The following is a 22,312-nucleotide window of genomic DNA, read 5'->3' as shown; positions in this document are numbered from 1 at the left end:
GGGATCTATGTTCCGTGCGATTTCAGGGCCTGGGTCTGTGTGCAGTTGCCCAGACCTTGCATGCATCCTTTCTCTTGGTTATTAGACACAGTCCTCGTTCTTACTGTCCAGACTGCGAAGTAGAAGTTCCTGCCAGTGTTAAGCAGAAGGCATTACCTGCCCAGTGCCTGCTTCCCCTTTAGCAGCGCTGCCACCATCCTCACATTGAAAGGATGGGAAGCCCCACTTGTCTGCCTGGCTGGCGGAGGTGCCCGCTCTGCTGGGCCTGCCGAGTGGAGACAACGTGCATACGATGTGGACTCTTGAGTGCCCACCAGGCTGCTGAACCTTTCCGGTTCGCTTCCTCCTCAACTAAAAGTTAAAGTATTGTTGAGTCTGGCTATACGTAAACACTGTCCTTCATTCCTTATGCTGTATTTGTCTGCAGACATTTATTTATTCATTGATGGGCTTCTTGTTTTCTGTTTGAAGATTTGTCTCATATAGCCCAGGCCTGGCTTCGAACTTGAGAGGTACTGTGTACTGGCCATTTCAGAAACAGGTCCACTTCGAACAGTCTTGTCTTCATTTTCATTTCATGAGGTTTCTTGGCAGTGACCAAAGGCTTTCCATTGCCCGCACACACTGCCAACACCCCTAGCTTCAGCCCCGAGGATCCTTTCTCCAAGCATGTGTTCTGGGTGGTGCAGGGCTGACTTCACAGGTCCCTCCTGGCCACATTCTTAAGTAGTCTCCTCCTCCTCCACTTAACCCAACACCAGAACAAACACTTTCTGGACACTCGGAGCCCCTCAGTCAATGTTTTTTGAGCAAATAAAGAAACTTTCATGGCTCCAACCCTGAACAAGAAACACCTCCAGATTGATGAAGGATCTCATGGTTTTCACTCACTCACGTCGGCAAGCTTAGAAAAACCATGGCACTTCTATCCAAATCCATATTCATATGCCCCTCTCAGCAGTGCTTGACAGGTTCCCAGCTGAGACAGGTTGCCCTGCTCCACATTCTTGAGCTCCTCATGACCTCTGAGCCCCACAGAGCACAGCGTTATCACACCGGCGTAGAAGCTGGTTTACAAACACATGTGGGAGATCGTCTGCACAATGCCTGGCTAGAGATACCAAAGAGCTTTAAAGTGAGCCAGTGCCAGGCATGTCACCGCACCTCCTGTCCTGATGTCCTGTACCTACTGCTTCAGAGATGAACGCCTGCTGGGAAGCTGAGTGGATTTCTTTATATCTTGCAGAAGACTCTAGAATACATGAGGTTCCTCAGGTCAGAAGACACAGAGGAAAGGTGGCAGTGTCTGGCTCAGTCCTATTTAACTAGAGTAAGCATTTCTGCTAACAAAGCTTATTTTGAAGAATGTTCTACAGAGCTGATACAGTCCAGCGCTTACACACAGTCACAAAGGCAGACGGCACTTTTCTCATTATCATAAAGTAATAGGAAAAAATCTTGGAATTTTGATTCATGACTTAGAAGTAGTCAGCTCATGGTCGGTTGCACACTGTCTCGATCCCAACTCAGGAAGTCCCCAAGCGATCCCGCTGTGTCCTCATCTCGTGGGCAGTTATGGAAAGATAAAAAGCACCTCCTCCATCAGTTCCTGTCCGCACTGTCAGCCCCCTCGAGCTTCCCTCCTCGCTCTCGTCTTCATCCTGTCACAGGTGGGCTGCCCTCCCCCTCCTCCTCGAACAAAAAACGCACAGGGCTTTGACCCAGATGTCCTGACCTGACGATTTAGTTTTGTTCCTTTCTCCCAATTTCATTCTCCTGGCCTCTTCTTTCCACCTGGTAAACAAGAGATAATCTGGCCATGGTGTGTCTGTGTGGTAAGAAAGACAGCCACACACCTTTACAGTGACCACTGAAAACAACTAGTGAAGTCCTTAATGTTCACCTTAATGTTTGTGTACACATGTGGAAGCCAGAGGCAAACGTTGCCATCTTCCTTAGTCTCGCTCCACTCTCACTGAGTCTGGGTCTCACTAATTTAGCTCATGAGCTGCCTAGTGAATTCCAGAGACCTCTCTACCTCCGCACTTCCCACCAAATGCTGGAGTCCCAGACGCCTGCCCACTTTTCACATGGGACCCAGGGATTGTCGTGCTTGTGTGGCAAAGAGGTCACCAGCCGCAATTCTTCAGTCATTTTCTGCCTTCGAACAGAAGAAGCAGCATGGGCCTTAGTGTCCCTGTCAGCTTTCAGGTAGTGGGACTGGCATGTAGGCAAACTCCCCAGATTGCAGCCTGTTTGTTAACTCTGTAGACCCACTACAATTGAAGTCCACAGACTTTCCAGGATCAGCATTGAGACCAATGCTTGGTATCCTGTTTCAAGAAGGGAGTCATTCCTTAGCCTCAAGCCCTTCAGGCTAGTCAGCTCCGCGCAGTGACGTATAGTTAATCCAGCATATCCTGCAAGCCTGTTTGATAGGCCGAGACCTCCTGACTACACATACAAGTCTCAGGTCCATGTATAGAAAACACGGATCCTTATGCACCATGTGGAGTTGGCAGGCGCTGTTCTAGGGATGTTCACACTTTGGCAGCACACTGTGAAGGCCTACACGGTACCACACCTGCCTCCTAAACGCCCTACCCCGCCCTCGTCTCCCTCGTGCCTCAAAACGATGGAGCTAATATATAACGGCCACAATCACAGCCTTTGTCTCCCCACCATCGTGGATGTTTAATCATCTTATCTAAATGCAAATAAAATAATAAGAATGCTTCTAATACTACTCATGTATGCATTCCTCAACACAGCATTTAACTTCTGGAGGTACAGCTTCTGTCCTCCAGCCTGCAGGACAGCACAGTGACTATGGTGTCACAGGGGATGAGATGGCATCTTTCCCATAATGAAGCAGGCTCTGTATTCTTTAATATACAGGTAAAGAGTGCTTTACATGTGTGTGAGCATGTGCAAACACACGCGCGCGCGCACGCACGCACGCACGTGGGAAGGGCCTGCAGAGCCCAGCTCCTCTGCAGACCCCTTGTCATTTGTTTTCCCAGTGGCAGCAACTACACTGTCCAGGAACATGACGACTTTGTCCCCTCTGCACTCCACTGAGCTGCAGTTTCCAGACCTTTCTTCAAGGATATCTTATTATCGCTTTTAAAGAAAGAAAGGGATTGCTGTTCCTGGATTGTACTCATGTTGTTTAAACACCAGCACAGAGGGGGCCAGTGGCAGAGGAAATGTTTACATCAAGCTAATAACATTAGCTGTGTTTTTCAAGTCGCTCCGTCTTAAAGTGGCTGCAAGGTTCATAGCTGTTTATAAAATATACGGCATTCAGTAGCGTGAAATAGTTGTTTATTTCCTTTCCATATTTCCTCTTGTTGGGGGAAAAAAATACATTTGACCTACCCAAATACAATTGTGTCGGTAAGCTGGGAGCCTGTGTAAAATGTGTTTGAAATCACTGGGACAGAGGTCTGTCCTAACACTTAGTTGATCACCTGGTAGGCTGGGATCTGGCAACCAGGAGTTTGTCTGATCCTTGCTTAACCACTCCAGGGAGAGTGAGGCTTCCCCTGTATTGTTCATTCATGTGCTACACACACACACACACACACACACACACACACACACACACACACACACACTCATTCAGAAGGCTGATAGTTCCTTTGCATGACAGATTAAAGGGGCAGTGTGAGCTCTTTTGATGGTGTTCATGGGGCTTTCTTAGACTGAACTCCTGGGGCTGTTCTCAATACTCAGAAACTGAAATACTATTCATCTGCCAAACTCACCGAAACCCTTGTTTTCCCTCCTGAAGAGTTTTTTTTTTTTAATCCCCAAATCTGGATGGCTCAATGAATTTTGTGCATAGGTGGAGGAGGGGAGGGTGGCAAGGGAATAGGGAAACGTTTTTAAAAACAGCTCACGAGAAAACACGTATCACAATGAAGCCAAGCCGTGCCTTTTCTTTCTGTGATAATCTATAAATAGATATTGCTCATGCTGCCGCTCTGTTCGTTACCCGGCTTATCTGCAGCTCCATTAGACCTTATTTTCTTCCCGAAGAGAAAAGGGTGTTTATTATTGCAGGTGCCAAAACACGGAGGAGGAAAGCAAGTAGAGAGATTCCGTGTAATCATTCCGAGTGGGTTTCATGTTTGCCTTTTGCCTTTGTTTCCACGCTGGGAGCCCATAAACCGAGTGAATGAGCAGGCAAATTGCCTTCTCAGGTGCAGCTCTCTCGGAGCTGGAGCAGGTGCTGATGGGAGCCGGTGCCGAGCTGATGGGCAGATAAGCCTGTAGCCGCCCCTCCCTCCGCCCCGCTCGCCCGCCCGCCCGCCCCCCGACCGGCTCTGTGAGAGTTAGCTAAAAAGCTGAAGGAAGCGCTTTCGAAATACCACCCATACCGTTCAAATATTGACTCAGAGACCCTGGGAAGGAGGAGATGCCACCTTAGAGTCCCTCCTCCCGTTCTGTCTTTAAGCTGCTTTGCGAAGCCCCACAGGTGGTGTGGTTTCCCCCCAGGCAGGAAACACAAGCCCAGGTATTGCCTAGCCTGGGCTCCTGAGCCGAGAATATAAAATGGGCAGCGTTGCCCTTGGCAAAACATTTTTCCCCCGGTTTGGTGACTGTTTATCTTAGCAGAGGACTTGGAAGTCGGCAGATTAAAGTATTTACTAGAAGGCTGTGCCTCTCCGCGCTCTGCGGAGCTCTGCAGCCCAAACGCCACAGGCAACTTGGAAGGTCCCTGAAAGTGTGCAAGGCAGTTCCCATAGAAGTCCCAAGAGATAAGCAGATGCCTCCCTCCCCACCCCGGCCCTGGGACATGTGTTTCTGAACATGAAGGTTCAGTGTTCAGAAAAACTGAAGAAATCACCCAGGAAAAAATAAAAATACTAAGGTTTGGGTTTTTTTTGTTTGGTTTGGTTTGGTTTGTTGTTGCTGTTTTGTTGTTTGTTTGCCTGTAGTCCTGGGCAATCTTTGATTTGAAAAACTGCCCCGTCTCCACAAGATTAGGGCCAGCAACACTCATTCATTTAGACTCCAGGTTCTGCAAAAGCTTGTCCACTTAAGAAAGTAGGGTTTTATGCATGAGAAACAGATTGGGACCCCGTCTCTGTTCTCAGATTAAGGAAGGGCAGCAAACCAAAAGATTATGGTGACATCTGAGAAAAGCAAATTATGTCTTTCTGGGAAGAAGTACTAAATGAAGTCAGATTTTAAAAGGTTTATATGACTTTAAACAATTTCCTTGTGAGCATGTGATGTCATTGTCCCAACGTGTAACGATTCATCTCCTATCTACATTCTTTGTTTAAACTTCCTGTGGAATACATATGGTTCACATAAAGAAAACTCCAGGGTCATTTGAGGTTTTGTAGAAAACAATCATTTGCGAAAGCAAAACAGACCCTTTCAGTGTCTTATTTTGGTTACGGTCTATAAAAAGGCCATGAAACAGAGCAAACGTCGCAGCCCCAAGAACAAACTGTCAGACCCTCTCAGCCCGGCATGACACAAGCATAGCAGTCCCACGTGGGGACAGACTCAGAGCCTGTCTCTGAAACTGAATGGGGGCCTCCATGTCCCAGGACACTTGGGAAATGCAGCCCCATTTCCAGATGGCAACCCCTTCACAGCGCAGCCCTGAGACTCTGAGAACACAAGGTTGGCTTTATTTAATTTCCTCTCTTTTACCAAGAGTCATAATCTATTTTCGTAAAGAAATTCAGGAAATTGGTAAAGCACTTGACTCCATCCGTTAAGTATCCGTAATTAACGTGATTGTCACGTTTTTCCTGGCTCCGTGCTGTCTTGTTCACAGCCTCCCTCACATGCCTACAACCCGCTGAGAAGATCCTGGTAATGGGTGTCATTTAGCCTCAGCTACTCAAACAAAACAGCATGCGTGCTCTGCAGAGAAGCGCACTTCCTCTGCTCGGCTAAGTTCAGGGATTTTTCTGACCAGATTCTGGTGTTCTTTTCAGACAACCCCTTTGTTGCTCTTCACCCTAGGACTACTTCACTCCAGGGCAACACAAAACAGGGTGCTTGCAGCCCACCTCAGCAGCCCCAGTCCCTGATAAAACCAGGGCTGTTAGTTCTTGCTCATCGGAGCCAGCCCACCCTCCTACCTTCATCAGCCACTGTGTGTTGTTCTCTAGAATGTTCTCCAGCACCTGCAGCCTTTGCACTGAGTCGTCGTAGTCGAGGGGTGCATCCCTCTGCACGGCGTTAGACATGTAGGGGCTGGAGGAAGATCGGCAGCTGTCGGTCTCCGGCAGCAGGAATGTGTAGCTGCAGGGTCCGTTCTGGACCTGGTACTGCCTCCTGCCCGTGCTGTCCACGCTCTTCCTAAAGTTATTGTAGGCTGAGGCCAAGACAAGATCACAGCCAAAAGTTAGGAAAACAATCTGCCACATTCTTTCTCTCTTTGGGTTCTAAACTGTGAGTTCAGCAAACTTGCAGGCACATAGGAGTCCTGAGCCCTCAGCTGCTGTCTAACGCACAGGGCTGTGCTGGGAACAAGTCCATCAGTGAGAGCCTTCTCCCGTCCCTGAAGCAGGCTGATTCCCAGGCTCTTCTCTTCTCCGGGCACACAGGGAGCTGTCCTGAGAGGAAGGAGCAGCCCTGCTCACTCCAGAGGTCTGCACGGACTCTTTGTTTCTCCCCTGAGCCTACAGTGTCAGTATCCGAATCAATCACTTTCCTTCCCTTATATGATAAGTTGATAAGAGCAGCCAGACATGTGCAGCCAGCCGCTCCGCCCCCTGGCTCACCCACTGTCTTCCTGTAGGGGGTCACTAGCCAGGCAACAGGAAAAATCAGAGCATAGTGCTTACTGCCCCAAAGGACTGTGCACTGCAGAAGCCTTCTGGGAACACAGACCAGCCACAAGACCCCTGGGCATGTCATAGGCACCACCCTAATTATTTCCTAGAGAGAAGCTGGGGCTCTGTTGTCTGTCTGCTCATTTGTAGGCTGAGCTTGCAGAGTATCTGGGTTAATCACTGTAATTTTAAAGCATAGGGAAAGTTTCTGGTTTTTTGTTTGTTTGTTTGTTTTTTAGGAATAAAACTACAGCTATATTAGGACTGGTTTATTTTCTTTATTGTAAATATAAAGAGTAAGATCGGCCCTTAAAATTGTGTTTTTCCAAAGGGAAGTAAAGTTCTGCTGGTTTTTTCACTACTGAGTTATGCACTTTTTTTTTTTAAATTTTAACCCAATTTGCTATTACTAAATCAAGTTATCAGGTCAGCTTCTCAGCACTTACATGTTTTTACCTTTAACACAGAATACCCATTTAAATACACAAATAAAACTTAAAGTAGTTTGGCCTGATTAATTGTCTGTTGAGTAACAATAGATATTTGAATGAGGTATATCAAGAGGAAACATATACCTTTTCCTTCGCTGTATCAGGGTTTCCTCGGGGCTCACCATTCTGTGGCATGTTACTGATTAAATTAGTCCCAGTCAATGAGCTCAGGCAAATCACTTTCCCCTTTTAATTAAGTTCTAAAACCCTTGGCCATAAAAGCTGGGGGCTACACTGACTTCTAAAGACACTTCCAGCTCTGTGGCTCTGGTCCAGTCACCACCCCTTCATGACTAGAAGTTAATGCTCCAGAGATTGGTACTGTGCAGACTACAGTATCCCTGACTCGAAGGACCACATCTGCCTCCTTGAAAGCCCAGGGCAACTCTGTTATGAATTCTCGGCTTCTGGAGGATAGGAGAGTCATGATTTTAGATCATAGGTGAATCTGGATCTGCACAGGGAATGATGTTTTTCATGGAATCTGTTTGGAAGAGAACTAACTGGATGTTTTTAAAGTGTATCCTGTAGCAGACTGGCTCCCAAGTTGACACCAGAAGAGAGTTTTTGGGGGGTTGTTTGTTTGTTTGTTTGTTTTTAAATCCCAAGATCCACAGGGTACATGAACTTGGAGAGAAAAAGAACTTGTCTATATTTTTCACCAACCACTAAGTGATATTTAGCTCTTCTTCTGTGTCTGAGAATTGATCAACCATATTTTGCCATCAGTGAAGACACATCCTCCTTAAAGACACCATAAGCCTCACACTCCATTGAAGGGACTCATAGGCTCAGAAATTACCAAGTTCTGTGGTTCAGAAAGGCCAGAGCTCATGCTCTGAACAATTAGCTGTGGGGTTGAGAGGGTGGGGGGTGTCTTATTCCTGAGAGATGGAACAGGGTTCACTAATGCTAACACCCACACTGAAAACCCCTCAGAAAGAGCAGGCAGGCAGGCTTAACCTCAGTCTGAGTGTGATGTGCAAACTTAGCTGCCCTCAGCCTCAGGGTTCCTACTTGGAAAATAGAGACCATTCCTCCCCTTTGGAATTTTCTGGATTAAGTTGCTATGTAATTGGCACAATTTAGGAATGCTAACTCCCTTTCCTTACAAGCTTGCTTATTAAAGGGAAATGAATTTGCTCACCATCAAATAGGAGCTCTGTGGTTAGTCTCTGATCAGGACAAGGCAGTAGCAATGGGTGCAAATCTTTTGGGTTTGTTTTTCTGTCTGTCTGTCTGTCTGTCTGTCAGAGCACAATTCAAGGCACTGATACACGGTTTAGATTGGAACCATTCAATTGTGTTCCAGGCAAAAAAGGAAATAAGGAAAAAGAGACATCTAGTACTAAGTCAAGCTCTCTGCTGGGCATAGGGTGACTCATATAAGGACTCCTGATCTGCAGGGGTTCATGGGACATGGAGGGAAGGAGACCAAAGGCAGAGAACTATGAGTACATAGCAGGTAACACCGGCTCTTGGGAACACCAGGCCTCCATCTTTTGCTATAAACACTGTCCTCATCCAGTCCCCCAGAACACAGTAGAAGCTGTTCTTCGTTGATTCTGAAATAGAAATTATTAAAATGTGACCAGCAGGTCTTCTTTGAGGAATGAGGTAGAGGATTCAAGCTCTATGGTGGCCCCATCTTGATGACTGCATCAAGTCATGACAGGCACCATGCAGCTCTGGGACTGCCAAAACAACTGGGTACCGTAAGGCTTTACTTGTGAATACGGCACTTTTCGTTTTTATTTTCATATCCATGAAATAATCCTTTTTGTGTATTTTTCAATCATTTAAGAATGTACAAAGCAAGGCATAGTGGAACATGCCTACAGTTCTAGCGCCCAAGAGGCTATAGCAGAAGGGTTGTTGCAGGCCAGTCTGCACTTCTATACAGTGAGTATTGTGCCAGCCTGGGCTACACACACACACACACACACACACACACACACACACTGCAAGCTCACACACAGGAGGAGGAGGAGCATCAATCCATACCCGGGGGATGGAACTTATTCAGTGAGGCCACTCATTGTTCAGTGCACATCCAGCATGAGAAGAAGTCCTTTACTTAACAGGGTGATGGATGCCAGGGCAAGGGGCTAGTACAAAGCCCAAAGAAAAAAATGACACTTTGAAGCCAGTTATAAAGTGCTCAGAACATGCCACCGTTACAGAGCAAAGGCAGGCAGCACAGTGTGGCAGCCCCCAGGGACACAGGAACTCAGAGGGGCTCACACAGTCAGAACTGTAGCCAGACTGCTAAGAGGAGTCTCAGGAAACCCTCACAGGACACCAACACCAAGGAGGAGAGCAGAGACCAAAGGAGCCCATGTTTCTCCTCTGCCCTGGCCATAAGTGCCATGAGCCAGTGGACAGTGATTCCCACCATAGCCTGGGGTGGCCACTAAACATGCTCACACCCCTCCGTCCTTTTCCGTGGTTCTCCACAGTGTTCCCTTTCCATAGAACATCAGCTTCCCTTAGTTACCTGCTGACAGCATTGCTAAAGCAAACGGAGATACAAACCGAGGGATGTCATCACTGCTTTCCCCGAAGTTGCCCTGAGCGTCCCTCCGTCAGCTCTGTGGAACAGCAGTGGGTGCTGCTGTTTGTTTTCTTAAGTGCGTGTATTTGCTGCCACGTTGCATGTCATTAGCTGGAATTTCGGAGCCCCTGCAGTTCACCCTCTTCAGGACTGTCCCCACTTCTCCTTAAACCATTTGACGGTACCAGAAAGACATAGGTACCTGTGTCCAGAAAGGAAGCCATCCACAAAGGCCTTAAAAAACAAGAGTTTAATTAATTCTCTGGGAACTTCGTATACTGCAGTCTGAACACATTCACACACTCATGCTCATCCTGTCCCCCTCCCATCCAACTTGGAGATGATAATGGCAGCAGTGTCTTCTTCCTCTGCTTCCTCCTCTCTCTCCTTCCTCAGTCCTCCCAGTTTGTGTTGCCCTGATAATTCTGAGAGTGGGGCCTGCCCTGGTATGTGGTCAAGCTAACAGGAGTCAAACATCATTAAAAAAATAATTGCAATTGATTCTCCCTCTCCCAGCAGCTGCCACATGCCAACCACTCTTCAGTTCACGGTGGGATCTCGTGCCCACCCCCACACTGGGATCTCATGCCCACCCCCACACTGGGATCTCATGCCCACCCCCACACTAGGATCTCATGCCCACCCCCACACTAGGATCTCGTGCCCACCCCCACACTGGGATTTCGCTGGCTGTTGCTGGCAGTCTCGTATTCCCTGTTTCGTCTAGAAGACCTTGTAGGGAGGAGTGTGTCACATAGACCTTGAGGCAGCAACTGTAGCATCGTTTTACCCTATTCAACTGAGATAAAAGCTACAGGGTCTCCTGTAGGCTTTGGTTTTCCCAAGCCTTCAGGAATCTGATATCTCAGATCCCTTGCTGTCCGAATCATGGGGTCAGAGTGGGCAGAGACTCCAGGTAAGCTAGAGTCACCCAGCAGACTATTGGCCCTGCAAGTGGTGTCCTAGGAAGCTGGGTATTCCCCGCTTTTAAATTGGCACAAAGTGGGCAGCTCCCATGTGACTCATGCCAATGGGCATTTGTGAACAGCTCTCACGGCCTCCACGGTCACTGTGAACCATTTTACAGAATGTCACCAAGAGTTTTGTCCTTGTCACATGAGTAGGAGAACCAGCACACAACAAGGAACATTTTACAAAAGCCTGTGTTATTAAACAGTCCACAGAGCACTCAGATCCTGGACAGGCAAGGATCCCTGCACTTGGACACAGTTAGCAGTCATTCTCTGCAGAGCTAGGCAGCCCCTCTGAGCCAGTCCCCTGTCTGTCCCTCACCAGGAACAGCACAGCCTTCTCACCGTGTCATCGCTGCCTACAGCCCTGGCATGCTGACTGGCACAGGCACATCAGGCCAGCTTGGCCTGGGTTTTGGAAAGCGCCTTGGTCTATGAGGGACTCTCAGTGCTGAATTACCCTATGATGTGAGGCTGGGACACTGTGTCTTTGCAGTCAAATGGGTACACCCGGGACTCTCAGGCGCCTGGCATGCGAGAGCAGGGAGAGAACTGAGGCGCCTCTTGGCCATCTTTCCCACTGCCCTTGGCATCTTTAAAATTATCACAATAGTTGATACATTTCGACATACAACTTGACATTCATTTTCAGGGAAAAGCGCTAGGCGCTCAATGAACATAAAACTTGTCAAAGAAGTTTTCTACTACTCTCTCCAAATTAATCACAATCATTAGTGAGAATCAAGGAAGCAACTAAAATGTGCACGCGTGCACGCATGTACACACACACACACACACACACACACACACACATACACACGGAATTGGGATAATATTTCAGCATTCTAATAGCAGTCCCACACAGAAATACCTTGGCATGGCTTGTTTCTACTTGTTTCCACTCTGTATATGTTGACCTGGATCTGAAGAGCACAGAGGCAGACTGTGGCCATCAGCACACACGTAGGCTCACCCACCAACACCCCTGAGCTGCCAGCATAACCATATGGAACCCAGAATCTGCAGTGCTGCGCTGTAATTCCCCAGCTGCAAATGTGAGAAAAGCACCAGAGGAAAAGCCCCTTGCACTTACTCTACGGACAGAAGGAAAGTTCCACAGGCACACATTTCAATTCCTATGGTCTTAGCTTCTCGTACCTGTTAAAGATGAAGAATCAAGGCTCACTGAGGTGAAAAGCAAAAGCTCCTGTCAGCCAAACGCATCCATAGACCCTTCCCTTTCACTGATGGTGTTGGCATTGAACTCAAAGCTATGGTGTGTATACTTGTGCATGCATACATGCATAAGTGTGTACATACATGCGTGAGTCTTCATGCTTACAGAGCAAGTACTATTTCTCACTGAACTGTATCCTTAGCCCCTAAAGCGGTGATATCTTTCCTCCAACTTTAAAAACTCCTGGAAAAAGTCGAGATTTCCTGTTTAGTGCGGTCTGCCGCCCTATATGGCACTGATAGGCATCCTAATGACAGAGTGCACGACACCCAACACTGAGCTTCTCAGTGCTGTGTGAAAGTCCAGGCCTGTGGGGACAGTGCAGGACAGTCATCCTCCATGTGGGGCCTGTGATCACCCATCAGGGAGCAGCCTTGTGTGAGGACAGACACCCGCGTGTGTGTCAGTGCCCTGGCTAGCTGTGGATTCACACTACCCCACATCTTCTAGCTTTCGTAATTCCTTCCCGATCTGCCTTTCCACGTTTATCCTGCATTCACAGCTAAAAGGTTCTGATGGGCCTCTGAAATAAATTATGGTGACACTGAGAATGTGATTTCTATTCTCATTGGACGTATGTGTCTGTGTGTATATTTATGCATGTTTTCTGTATGCACATTAGCATTTGACATAAAATAGCTGGCCTGGTATATTTAGAGTATAATTAAGTCATTGGCTGAGGATCAGGCACTGACTCTGGAATTCACCTTTGTGAGAGGTGAGGAAGCGAGTATTTTGTTAAAATCATTCTCTAACTGCCAAAGCAGGGAAAGGCTGTCTGCCAGCTGTGTTTTCAGGCCATTTCCTTTCCTGGGAAACAGCCATTTCCGCCCACTGCCAGCGTGTTTTTATCCACAAGTAGATGGTGACAGGTGCAGCACAGGCCCACAGGAGTGGCAGGACAGGCCTGTCACCCGCAGTCACCATCTTCATCCCACATGTGTGACTTGTATTGGACCAAGAACTGCAGGCCTAGCACGCTGGGGGTGCTCGGGGCAGGGCAGAGGCTAGAAAGGGTCACGTGACTCCTGATGCCTGCCATTCCTGCATAAGGTGCCAGGTGCCCACCACTCCAGCGGATCTGAGTGTTTACTCTGAAATTATGTCTGAATGGCAGCTAGATAGAATAGGGTTTATTTGGTTTTCGGTTTTTGGTTTTTTCTTGTTTCAAAGAAACTTAAAAGATTCTCATTGTTTACAGTTTGCCCCAGCAGGACCCAACTGAGTATCCTGTTAAAGTACTTTCATATCTGATACCCACACTGTGTGTCTTCTAGAGCCCACAGACTCTAAAAGGGGGAGCTTTTTATTTATTAGCAACTTGGGAAATATGCAAGTAAATATTTTTTTAAGATTACACCACAAATTCCTCAAATTTTTAGGAAGATTTCAGTTTATATAATTATCCTGTTGTATAAAGTTATCTCAAACACTGTTTGATTTTTAAATATTTTCATTCTAATATTTTCTTGTGGAATATTTTATCTCTCCTTCTGAAAAAACAAGTGTCCAAAAGGTCCATACAGGAGTCCCAGCTCCGAGAAGACAGTGAGTTCCGTTCTCCGGTGGTGAGTGAGGGCTGACCTGACACGCCTGCTTTCCTCTCTGGTGGGACGCACTGTGTAAAGGACCCGTGTGCTAGCCGTAGCTGCTTCACCCATGACCTCAACTAAGTCCTAGCGTTGACACAGTACTTGATGTTTTGAAGTGGGTTTACTAGCTAAAATTTTACATTGACTGTTCCTAAGTCCATTCTGACACACTTTCAAGAGTTGGAACCTACCAAGAACTGTGTCCAGCCTCCATAGCCATTCTAGTGAACTGTCTGCATCTCTCACAGACTAGTTTTCACTTGGAAGTGGCTTAATGCCATCTAGATTAATCTTCCTTTAATATAAATTTATAAATGTTTATCTTAATTATTGAGAAACTTTTAAAAGGAAATAAAAATGTCATAAAGAGTATTCCCATTTAGATATATTATCTCTCTTGGTTATAAGTTAACATAAATAAATGGCTTATGTCAAGGTTATTTTTTAAAAAAATGCACATGACCCTCATTTTGTATTCCCGTCCATCTGGCTGCGTTAATATGAAAACTCTTGTCTGTGGGAACTTACATTCCATTATGGACTTACATGGACAAAAGTCATTTTTGAAAAACTTTAGCATAACTTTGACAAATAGTTGAGAATAAAAGTTACAGTCAAGCTTATGAACAGTTACGATGCTCTGCTTAGGTAAAGGACCCTCTGCTGTCCTTGTCCCGGCACGGATCCAGTTGTCTCTTGGTGGCCAGGTTTTCCTGGTTATCTTCCTGTATACTCTGTGCCTTTCTTTCAAACTCTGCCTTAAGCCCCTGATCTGGCACTCACTACCACATCTGCCATAGGTTTCCATTCCAGGAAGGGCACAAGTCAACAAAAGGTGACCAAAAAGAGGAAATACAAGGAAACCAACTGGACAAAGACCACACAGAGGGCGTGGTTACAGCACTACTGGGATACAACGCTGCTCATATCCGACTCCCTCGAGGGGAAAATGCAGCACTGCTTTTAAAGCCTAGAATGCTAACTAGTCTAATAGGATTACAGAAAAGAGATTGTACACTTTCCTCCAAAACCCCTGATGCCTTTAAATGACCTTATATGTTTTAGTCTGTACGCCACAAAGTCTTGTTTGGATACAGTAAAAAATTAGGCCCACAGAACAGTGCAAGAAACTGTACCTATTACAAAATGCTAGTATTAAACCCACTATTAATACTCACCTGCTCCCTCTACTGGTCTCCTAAGAAGTGACCGACAGAACTGTCATTGACGTCATTAGTAGGAACGCTAAGCAGTTTAAGGGGTAGGTCAGCTTCACCTGGTAAGTGACCTGGATGCTGTTAGTCATAGTGCAAAGTAGCACAGCACAGACAGAGCGTTCACATCGGTGCATGCGGGCTCATGTGTGTAGTGTGCACAGCTCGAGCCATGTGGCTCTGTGACGGAAGTCTGTGTTGTCAGTCTTCAAAAGAGTCGAGTTTGGGGTCCAGCTGCCTGAAGCAAGACTCCACTCTAGTGAACCTGAGTGGTGCTGTGCCAAAGGCATTGCTTGGCGGCACCAATGGTGAACTTCATGCCCCCAGGAACGTCCTGAAAGCAGGTGAAGGCTAACCGGACTGCTGGAATGCCTTCAGTGTTGACTTTGATCCCAACTATTTGCTTAGTCAAAAAGTTGACTTGGCTATTTGCTTGGCTATTTGCCAAGCCCAACCTGCCCCATAGAGCAACCTAAACTGAGATCAGCTACAAACCACACTGATAAAGTTATTTTGAAATGAAAAAAAGACACAAATTGTATCGGCATTAAGAGCGCATAACCGTAGCTGAAGAAAGGGATGGAGAGGGGATTGATTTACAGTGCAGCCAGCCCAGCAGTCAGACCCTGGCCACCTGTGGAGAGTTTAAAGCAGTGGAGTAGTAACCCACTCTGATCTGGGAAGTACCTGGGTAAAGTATGGAAAGGGAGTGAAAGGGGGTAGAGTCAGGGAGGCCAAAGACACCGCTGAGGTCCCTCAGGGCAGACATGGCGGCCTGAGCTTGCAGTGTTAATGTGAGGCTTACAGAGGACAAGAGAAAGGAGGCATCAGTGTGAGTGACTGCTGTGAGGAGATTGGGACTGGGGATGTTTGTCACCTGAAACAATTAGGATGCTGATTAGGAGGTGTAAACCACTTGCTAAGTGCTTGCCTGCTGTGAGCAAAGCCCTGAGTTGCATCCCCAGGAGCATAGTGTGTCTGTTGGGGAGAATGAGGAGTAAGAGGGAAACATCTTTAAATGCTGGAGTCACTTCCATAGCATATGATAAGACAATAATAAACTATCAGACATATCTAGTACGGGGGAGGGTGGGAGCACAGCCGTGATAATTTTTCTCAAGCCACCCTCTGCTGGTGATGTCAGTTCTCCCCATCCCAGGTTTGGTAAAAGCTGGTGAGGATTCTTTCTGTACCTTCACCACAGCTCTCAAGATAACTTGATAGTTTCTTAATAAGGCAGCCAAGAGCTCGCAGACAAAAGTAATAAGGACCCAAGCAGTCCTGTGCCACGGGGAAAGCCAGCAGACAGAAGAAATAACAAAGCAGCACACAGAGCCTTCACGGGGCAAGCTCACAGATGCATTTTCACAGCATCCCTGTGCTCCCGCTAGAGCCATCTCTCAGGCTGCTACTTACACACCACGGTCTCGGATCTCCCAGTCAATGCTAACCTCCGTAAGCAGCCTTAACCGGTGTCCTTATGTGACATGCATAAAAAGAAGCTGTCCCGTACTCAGAGTGCCGTAGCCAGCGTTTCTTATGCTCAGTACTAAAACTAATCCCATCAACGGTCCTTCACCGAAGGCACGCAGGGTAGACTGTGGCTTCTGGCATGCTATCCCTTGCTATCGTTTCTGCTCTAGGAGAAATAGGCAAGAAAGGAAAAAAAAAAAAAAAAGACACAGTCCAATTGGTAAAAAAGTAAAAGGGCCCAAGGGGTATTGCGTATGACTCAACGTAGACTCCAGATGTCGTGTGCATGATGCATTACGTAGCCTTATACCTTTGCACTAATTTGTCATTTGTGGTTCCTTGGTAAGGGTTGGATAGTAGTACCTCTAAATCAAGTAGAAATCCTTTCCTCAAGGGCTTCAGAATGTCACCTTATTTGCAGCTGTGGTGATTCGGGTATATCGAATGAAGCTGGAGTAATACTGAAATAGTGTGGCCCTTATTCAGTATGGCCAGTACCTTTTAAAAAGATGCTCATGGAGAGACAGAGACATCCTCTGAAGATGCCGTGTGACCCTGGAGGCAGAGACCAGGTAATAACACTCCAAGAAAGCCACCGGCTTCCAGAGACCTGGGAGAGACCAGAATAGATACCATCCTAAGTCATCCCATGGGGGGCCATCTCTACCAACACCTCGGCCTTGGGCATTCTGGCCTGCAAAGCCACGTGCACACGAATTCCTGTTCCTTAAGCTCCTCAGTTTTGTGGCTGTGGTGATTGAGCTGTTGAACTAATACAGCATCAAAAACAACTCATATTAGGAAGGACATTACCATGTGCTTCCACCAAACTAGCCACTTGATTCTCATGTTTAACCTGGGGGCAGTGGGCAGCTCGTGGTTAGCAAGGATGGCAGTAGCCATGCCCAGCTCTGGCAAGACTCTCCCAGGAAGACTGCTGAACTGCGGTTGCAGCCAGCCTCTAGAGGCCTGGACCAAAACCGTGTCCCCTTGGACGCGCTCCCTACATGTAAGTCTCTCTACATGAAAACTAGGGGTCACTGCACCTGAAGTGCTGGGTGACAATAGCTCACTGTCTCCACTATGTGGTGGCATCCTGAACTGAGGATTTAGAAGGCCCCTGGTGCCGCTGCTGCTGCTGCTGCTGCTGCTGCTGCTGCTGCTGCTGCTGCTGCTGCTGCTGCTGCTGCTGCTGCTGCTGAGCGACTCATGCGTATTCCTCCGCCACCCCTGAGGGGGTATCTACCATGGAGTAAGGACATGCAGTGTAGGGCTCCTGCCACACTGCCAGTGTTTGTCTGCGGCCTGGGTGACAGGAGCCCCTTCTCTATCCAGCATAAGTTCCACCCGCCACTTGAGCGGCTTTCTGAAGAAACCCAAAATGGAGTTCCCAGTCCCAGCCATCTCAGGCTTCTGCTGCAGTAGAGGAGGACAAGGTGCTGCTTGGTTGTCATGAGCTCCTTGGCTGAGAAGTTTTAGTCTAAACACCCAGGGTCCCTTTCCTCAAAATCTGCAGCAGCTGGCAGCTCATCCTCCCTCCCAGGCCCTTGAAGCTGTGGTGCTGTGGAGGTCTGTAATGAAGCCGCCATCTTCTCTTCATCCCATGTGCTCTGGGTTACTGCACTTACTGTAATAAAACCAATAAGCCTTCAGAGGCCAGCGGCTCTCAGCCAAATTCAATCTCAGAGGCACGGCACCTGACATGGAATAAACTGTTCCCAGGTAAACACATTCAGGGATTCCACGTGTGCGTTGATCTTCTGGTAGCCACGCTAGACCTCACATTTAAGAGAGCGTTATCCTTCAACATTATTTGCCGCATGGATAACTCTGCCCTTACTCCGTGACTCTTAGAACTTTTGGGCCTAGGCTGAAAGCCAAACCCCTTGCATTTGAGACGTCATGGTTGGTGGTAAATCCTCACCAGTTAAAGGCAGAGAAGTTTGCGTACATCCCCAACGACAAAGTTAGCTTAGTATACGGCTAAGTGATCTTTAATGTTAGCCATTTTGGGGGTCAGTGGTATTCCCTTGTAGTCACTTCTATAAATGTAGAGGATATTTAGCACCTATACAAGAGAGACTAGGCAAGTATAGATAGAGCTCTGGACAGTAGATCCTCCTGTTCCTTCCCACCTGACTGCAAAGTTACTCTAAGAAAAGTAAAACATTATGATATGGCGGGTGGTGGGAACAAGGTCTTCTCCTGTGCCCTGTAGCACACTGCATCTCCTTTCGACATCTCATTGGGACCTTGGCTTCCCCTGCCCTCTTTGGGGAGAGCTTCAGCCCTAAGGGCTGATCCAAAATGGGCTCTCCTTTCTCCGCCTGCTAGAAACAGCGTGCTGACTGTGTCTCCCAGTCAACTGATGCCGACTGTGTCTCCCAGTCAACTGATGCCGACTGTGTCTCCCAGTCAACTGATGCCGACTGTGTCTCCCAGTCAACTGATGCCGACTGTGTCTCCGAGTCAGCTGCCCTGGGAGGTGCGAGGACCATGACCTTTGAGCAGAATTAGGCTTGAACAGTTAGAATGGCTCATGGGAGAAGGAAGCATGGAAATTCTTTCAGGGCTGGTATTTCTAGGAAAACACTCAGCCAGAGCATATCCCCATTCCCTACCCAGTGTCAATCCCATGCACCCGTTCCCTCCCAGTGTCAATCCTAGTCAGCATTTTCAGTCGGCAAAGGAAAAGCGCAAAACAGTGAAGCGGCCTAAAAGCTCGGGAAGCCCCTTTCCATACTGTGCTTATTTAGGGATTAGGGACACGCCTGTTTTCAGGGCACCATAAGCAAAGCCCCACTTTGTTTGCACCTGTGCTTCAGAGTGTATTTTTAAATGCCTTCATGACTAAACGGGAATTTTTTTGCATTATTTTCTAAATATAACCTTAAATTTTACTGTACAATTGTTTTCTCCCTTTTTTGAGAATAGGACAGTTCTACTCTGTGACTACCAAAATGTCAGTAATGCAGAAGAAACAGGCTGGATTCAGATGGGAGGCGCGGGAGGCACAGGAGGCATGGGAGGCAGAGGCAGGTGGTGCTCTGTGAGTTCTAGGACAGCCTGAACTACCTGATATTTCCAGGACTCCAAAGAGAGACCCTGTCTCCAAAACAGTTAAATGTAAGGCACCACCTATGAAAGCCTGGGTTTGTGTTAGAGCAGTGGTTCTTAACCCTCCTAGTGCTGCAACCCTTTAATACAGTTCCTCATGTTGTGGTAACCCCCAACCATAAAACTATTTTCATTGCTATTTCATAACTGTAAATTTTCTACTGTTGTCGGGCAAATATCTGTGTATTCCAATGGTCTCGGGCACCACTGTGAAAGGGTCATTCGATCCCCAGGTTGAGAACTACTGTAGCAGTGACTAAACTCAAGCTCCTGGCAGTCCCCCTGCCTCAGCCTCCTGAGTGCTGGGATTATGGCCGGAGCCACCATACCCATCATGTTTGACACTTTCAGATGTGCTGGGCACACAGATAGAAGAGAGAAGGCCGCAAGGAGCTTTAGTTGCCTCAGGATACCAGGGCACATTAAGGGTCTGGGCAGTCAGGCCCACCTTGAGGTGGACGAGCTGACCAATACTACACATTGTCCATCCTCCTGCATCTGACAGATCTCCAGAGAAAACTCCCACGCACAACTGAGAAGGGTCCTGTCTATTCCCCTAGGAATGATGACCAGAGTGCACTCTGTCCTTGGTAGATACGAAAACCATGTCTGTGTTCAGAGTTGAACTGTCCCAAGATCTTCTGATTAATTCCTGCATTCCCTAGGACAGTGTTTTCCTGGAACTGTTTTTATGAAAGGCACTTGAGCAACTGTTTTGGTGCACAGATAATCTAAGCATGCCTGATGTACAGCTTGGGCTATCGTCCGTGCATCTATTGCTGTATGCCTGACATTAGCCTCTCCAATCAGGGCTGAAGGTATGTTCTGAGTGCCTCCCATCTTATCCTAAGGAAAGATCTGAGGAAAACAGCATGCAAAGGGCAGCCGACAGCAGTTCCTTCAACCCCAAAGCTCATGTCGCCAGGAGTCACCGGATGCTGTAGTTATAAAGGGAGATACTTACAGATGCTCTCTAATGCACACATACCAGTACCACCAGCCCAGTCAGAAGCTGAGGGCCCTGTGTACCACTGTCTGAGAGGTGCCCACTACATTGAGGGCCCTGTGTACCACTGTCTGAGAGACACATGCTGCACTGAGGGCCCTGTGTACCACTGTCTGAGGGCACATGCTGCACTGAGGGCCCTGTGTACCGCTGTCTGAGGGCGCATGCTGCACTGAGGGCCCTGTGTACCACTGTCTGAGAGACACATGCTGCACTGAGGGCCCTGTGTACCACTGTCTGAAAGGTGCATGCTGCACTGAGGGCCCTGTGTACCGCTGTCTAAGAGACACATGCTGCACTGAGGTCCCTGTGTACCACTGTCTGAGGGTGCATGCTGCACTGAGGACCCTGTGTACCACTGTCTGAGGGCACATGCTGCACTGAGGGCCCTGTGTACCGCTGTCTGAGGGCTCATGCTGCACTGAGCTCCCTGTGTACCGCTGTCTGAGAGGCGCGTGCTGCACTGAGGGCCCTGTGTACCGCTGTCTGAGAGGTGCATGCTGCACTGAGGGCCCTGTGTACCACTGTCTGAGAGACACATGCTGCACTGAGGTCCCTGTGTACCACTGTCTGAGGGTGCATGCTGCACTGAGGGCCCTGTGTACCACTGTCTGAGAGGTGTGTGCTGCACTGAGGGCCCTGTGTACCACTGTCTGAGAGGTGTGTGCTGCACTGAGGGCCCTGTGTACCGCTGTCTGAAAGACACATGCTGCACTGAGGGCCCTGTGTACCACTGTCTGAGAGACACATGCTGCACTGAGGGCCCTGTGTACCGCTGTCTGAGAGGTGAACGCTGCCCTCTCCCTCGTTTAGACTCTCAGTCCTGTGTGACAGTTCTGTCTCTGTACATGGGTGTGCATTCCCAATCTATTACATTGGGACAGGGAACTGCCAAATGGAAGCTGGCACTCGAATGCCAACCAAGGGAGCAAGATCCATCCAGTATTACAGTCTAACCCAGGTATTACACGGTCTAACCCAGGTATTACACGGTCTAACCCAGGTATTACACGGTCTAACCCACAATGTGGTAGCACCTCACGATGCTCCCGTGACTGGTGGCTGTCTAAAACTGGAATCATCTGAGACTCAGACAGAGATTCGGGAGCCTTCATGTTGTTCGTGACTCCGAAAGGCAAAATGCCTCCCCCAGCAGACAGGGTATCACAGACTTCCTGACTCCTGTTCCCATAGCTGATTGCATATGATATGAGCATACATTTAATGTTGCTGACACGGAGTCGATAACTACATTACTATTTTAATAGATGAGAGGTTTATTATTCAGTGGTTTGTTCCCCCTAGAAATGTCCAAACCTGTCCAGCGGCCCTGTCACTTGGAAACTTCAGCTCATCCCCAGATTTGTCTGTAATCGAAACCCTCAGATTTTGTTGCATTTGCAATTTTAAAATCCCAGGTTGATTTCATGATCCAGACACACTTTCAAAATAGCACTATACATGGAGAAGCTGGGGACAAAGGGACTCACAAGCTCCTCTTCTCGGCCCCCGTCAGAGACATTGATCCGTCCTCTACCCCAAATGTTTACATTCATATCAAATCTAGGGTTTAGTGAACCATAAAAGTTAGAGGTTAATGGAAACAAGAAGTGACCTCAAAACATATTTCAACTGATGTAAAAGGAGACAAAGCAGATGTAATTACTGAGGAGGACACTGTCACTGCACCGAGCCTGCCCCAGTGTAATCTGTCCACTCGTCCTGTTAGCTGCATACATTCATACATTCCAAGTACACAGTGACATTACCAGAACAGGATTCAGGGCAGCCCGGTCTCTTCAGACCATTAGAACTGGAAGAGGGAAGGCATAAAGAAGGCTTATCTCC

At 47.7% G+C, this 22,312-nt stretch overlaps 3 protein-coding genes across 5 annotated transcripts in view; 1 reads left to right on the top strand and 2 right to left on the bottom strand.

Moving 5' to 3' along the window:
* Angpt2 (angiopoietin 2) overlaps positions 1–6,472 on the bottom strand; it is a 50,667-nt gene extending 44,195 nt beyond the window's left edge. Inside the window, exon 1 of the mRNA NM_134454.1 lies at positions 6,114–6,472. Coding sequence (NP_604449.1) covers positions 6,114–6,401 — 288 coding nt within the window. The 5' untranslated portion in view covers positions 6,402–6,472. The remainder of the gene's footprint in view (positions 1–6,113) is intronic.
* The window catches only part of Erich1 (glutamate-rich 1), a gene marked incomplete at its 5' end in the record, with an annotated part of 52,793,804 nt that overhangs the window by 4,479,070 nt on the left and 48,292,422 nt on the right, over positions 1–22,312 (bottom strand).
* Positions 1–22,312, top strand: part of Mcph1 (microcephalin 1) — a 205,690-nt gene that overhangs the window by 132,807 nt on the left and 50,571 nt on the right.

This window comes from Rattus norvegicus, chromosome 16 (genome assembly GCF_021556685.1).
Source record: "Rattus norvegicus strain SHRSP/BbbUtx chromosome 16, alternate assembly SHRSP_T2T, whole genome shotgun sequence".
NCBI lineage: Eukaryota > Metazoa > Chordata > Mammalia > Rodentia > Muridae > Rattus > Rattus norvegicus.
Note: the sequence above shows the minus strand (reverse complement) of the source record. Positions and strands in the feature narration are given on the sequence as shown.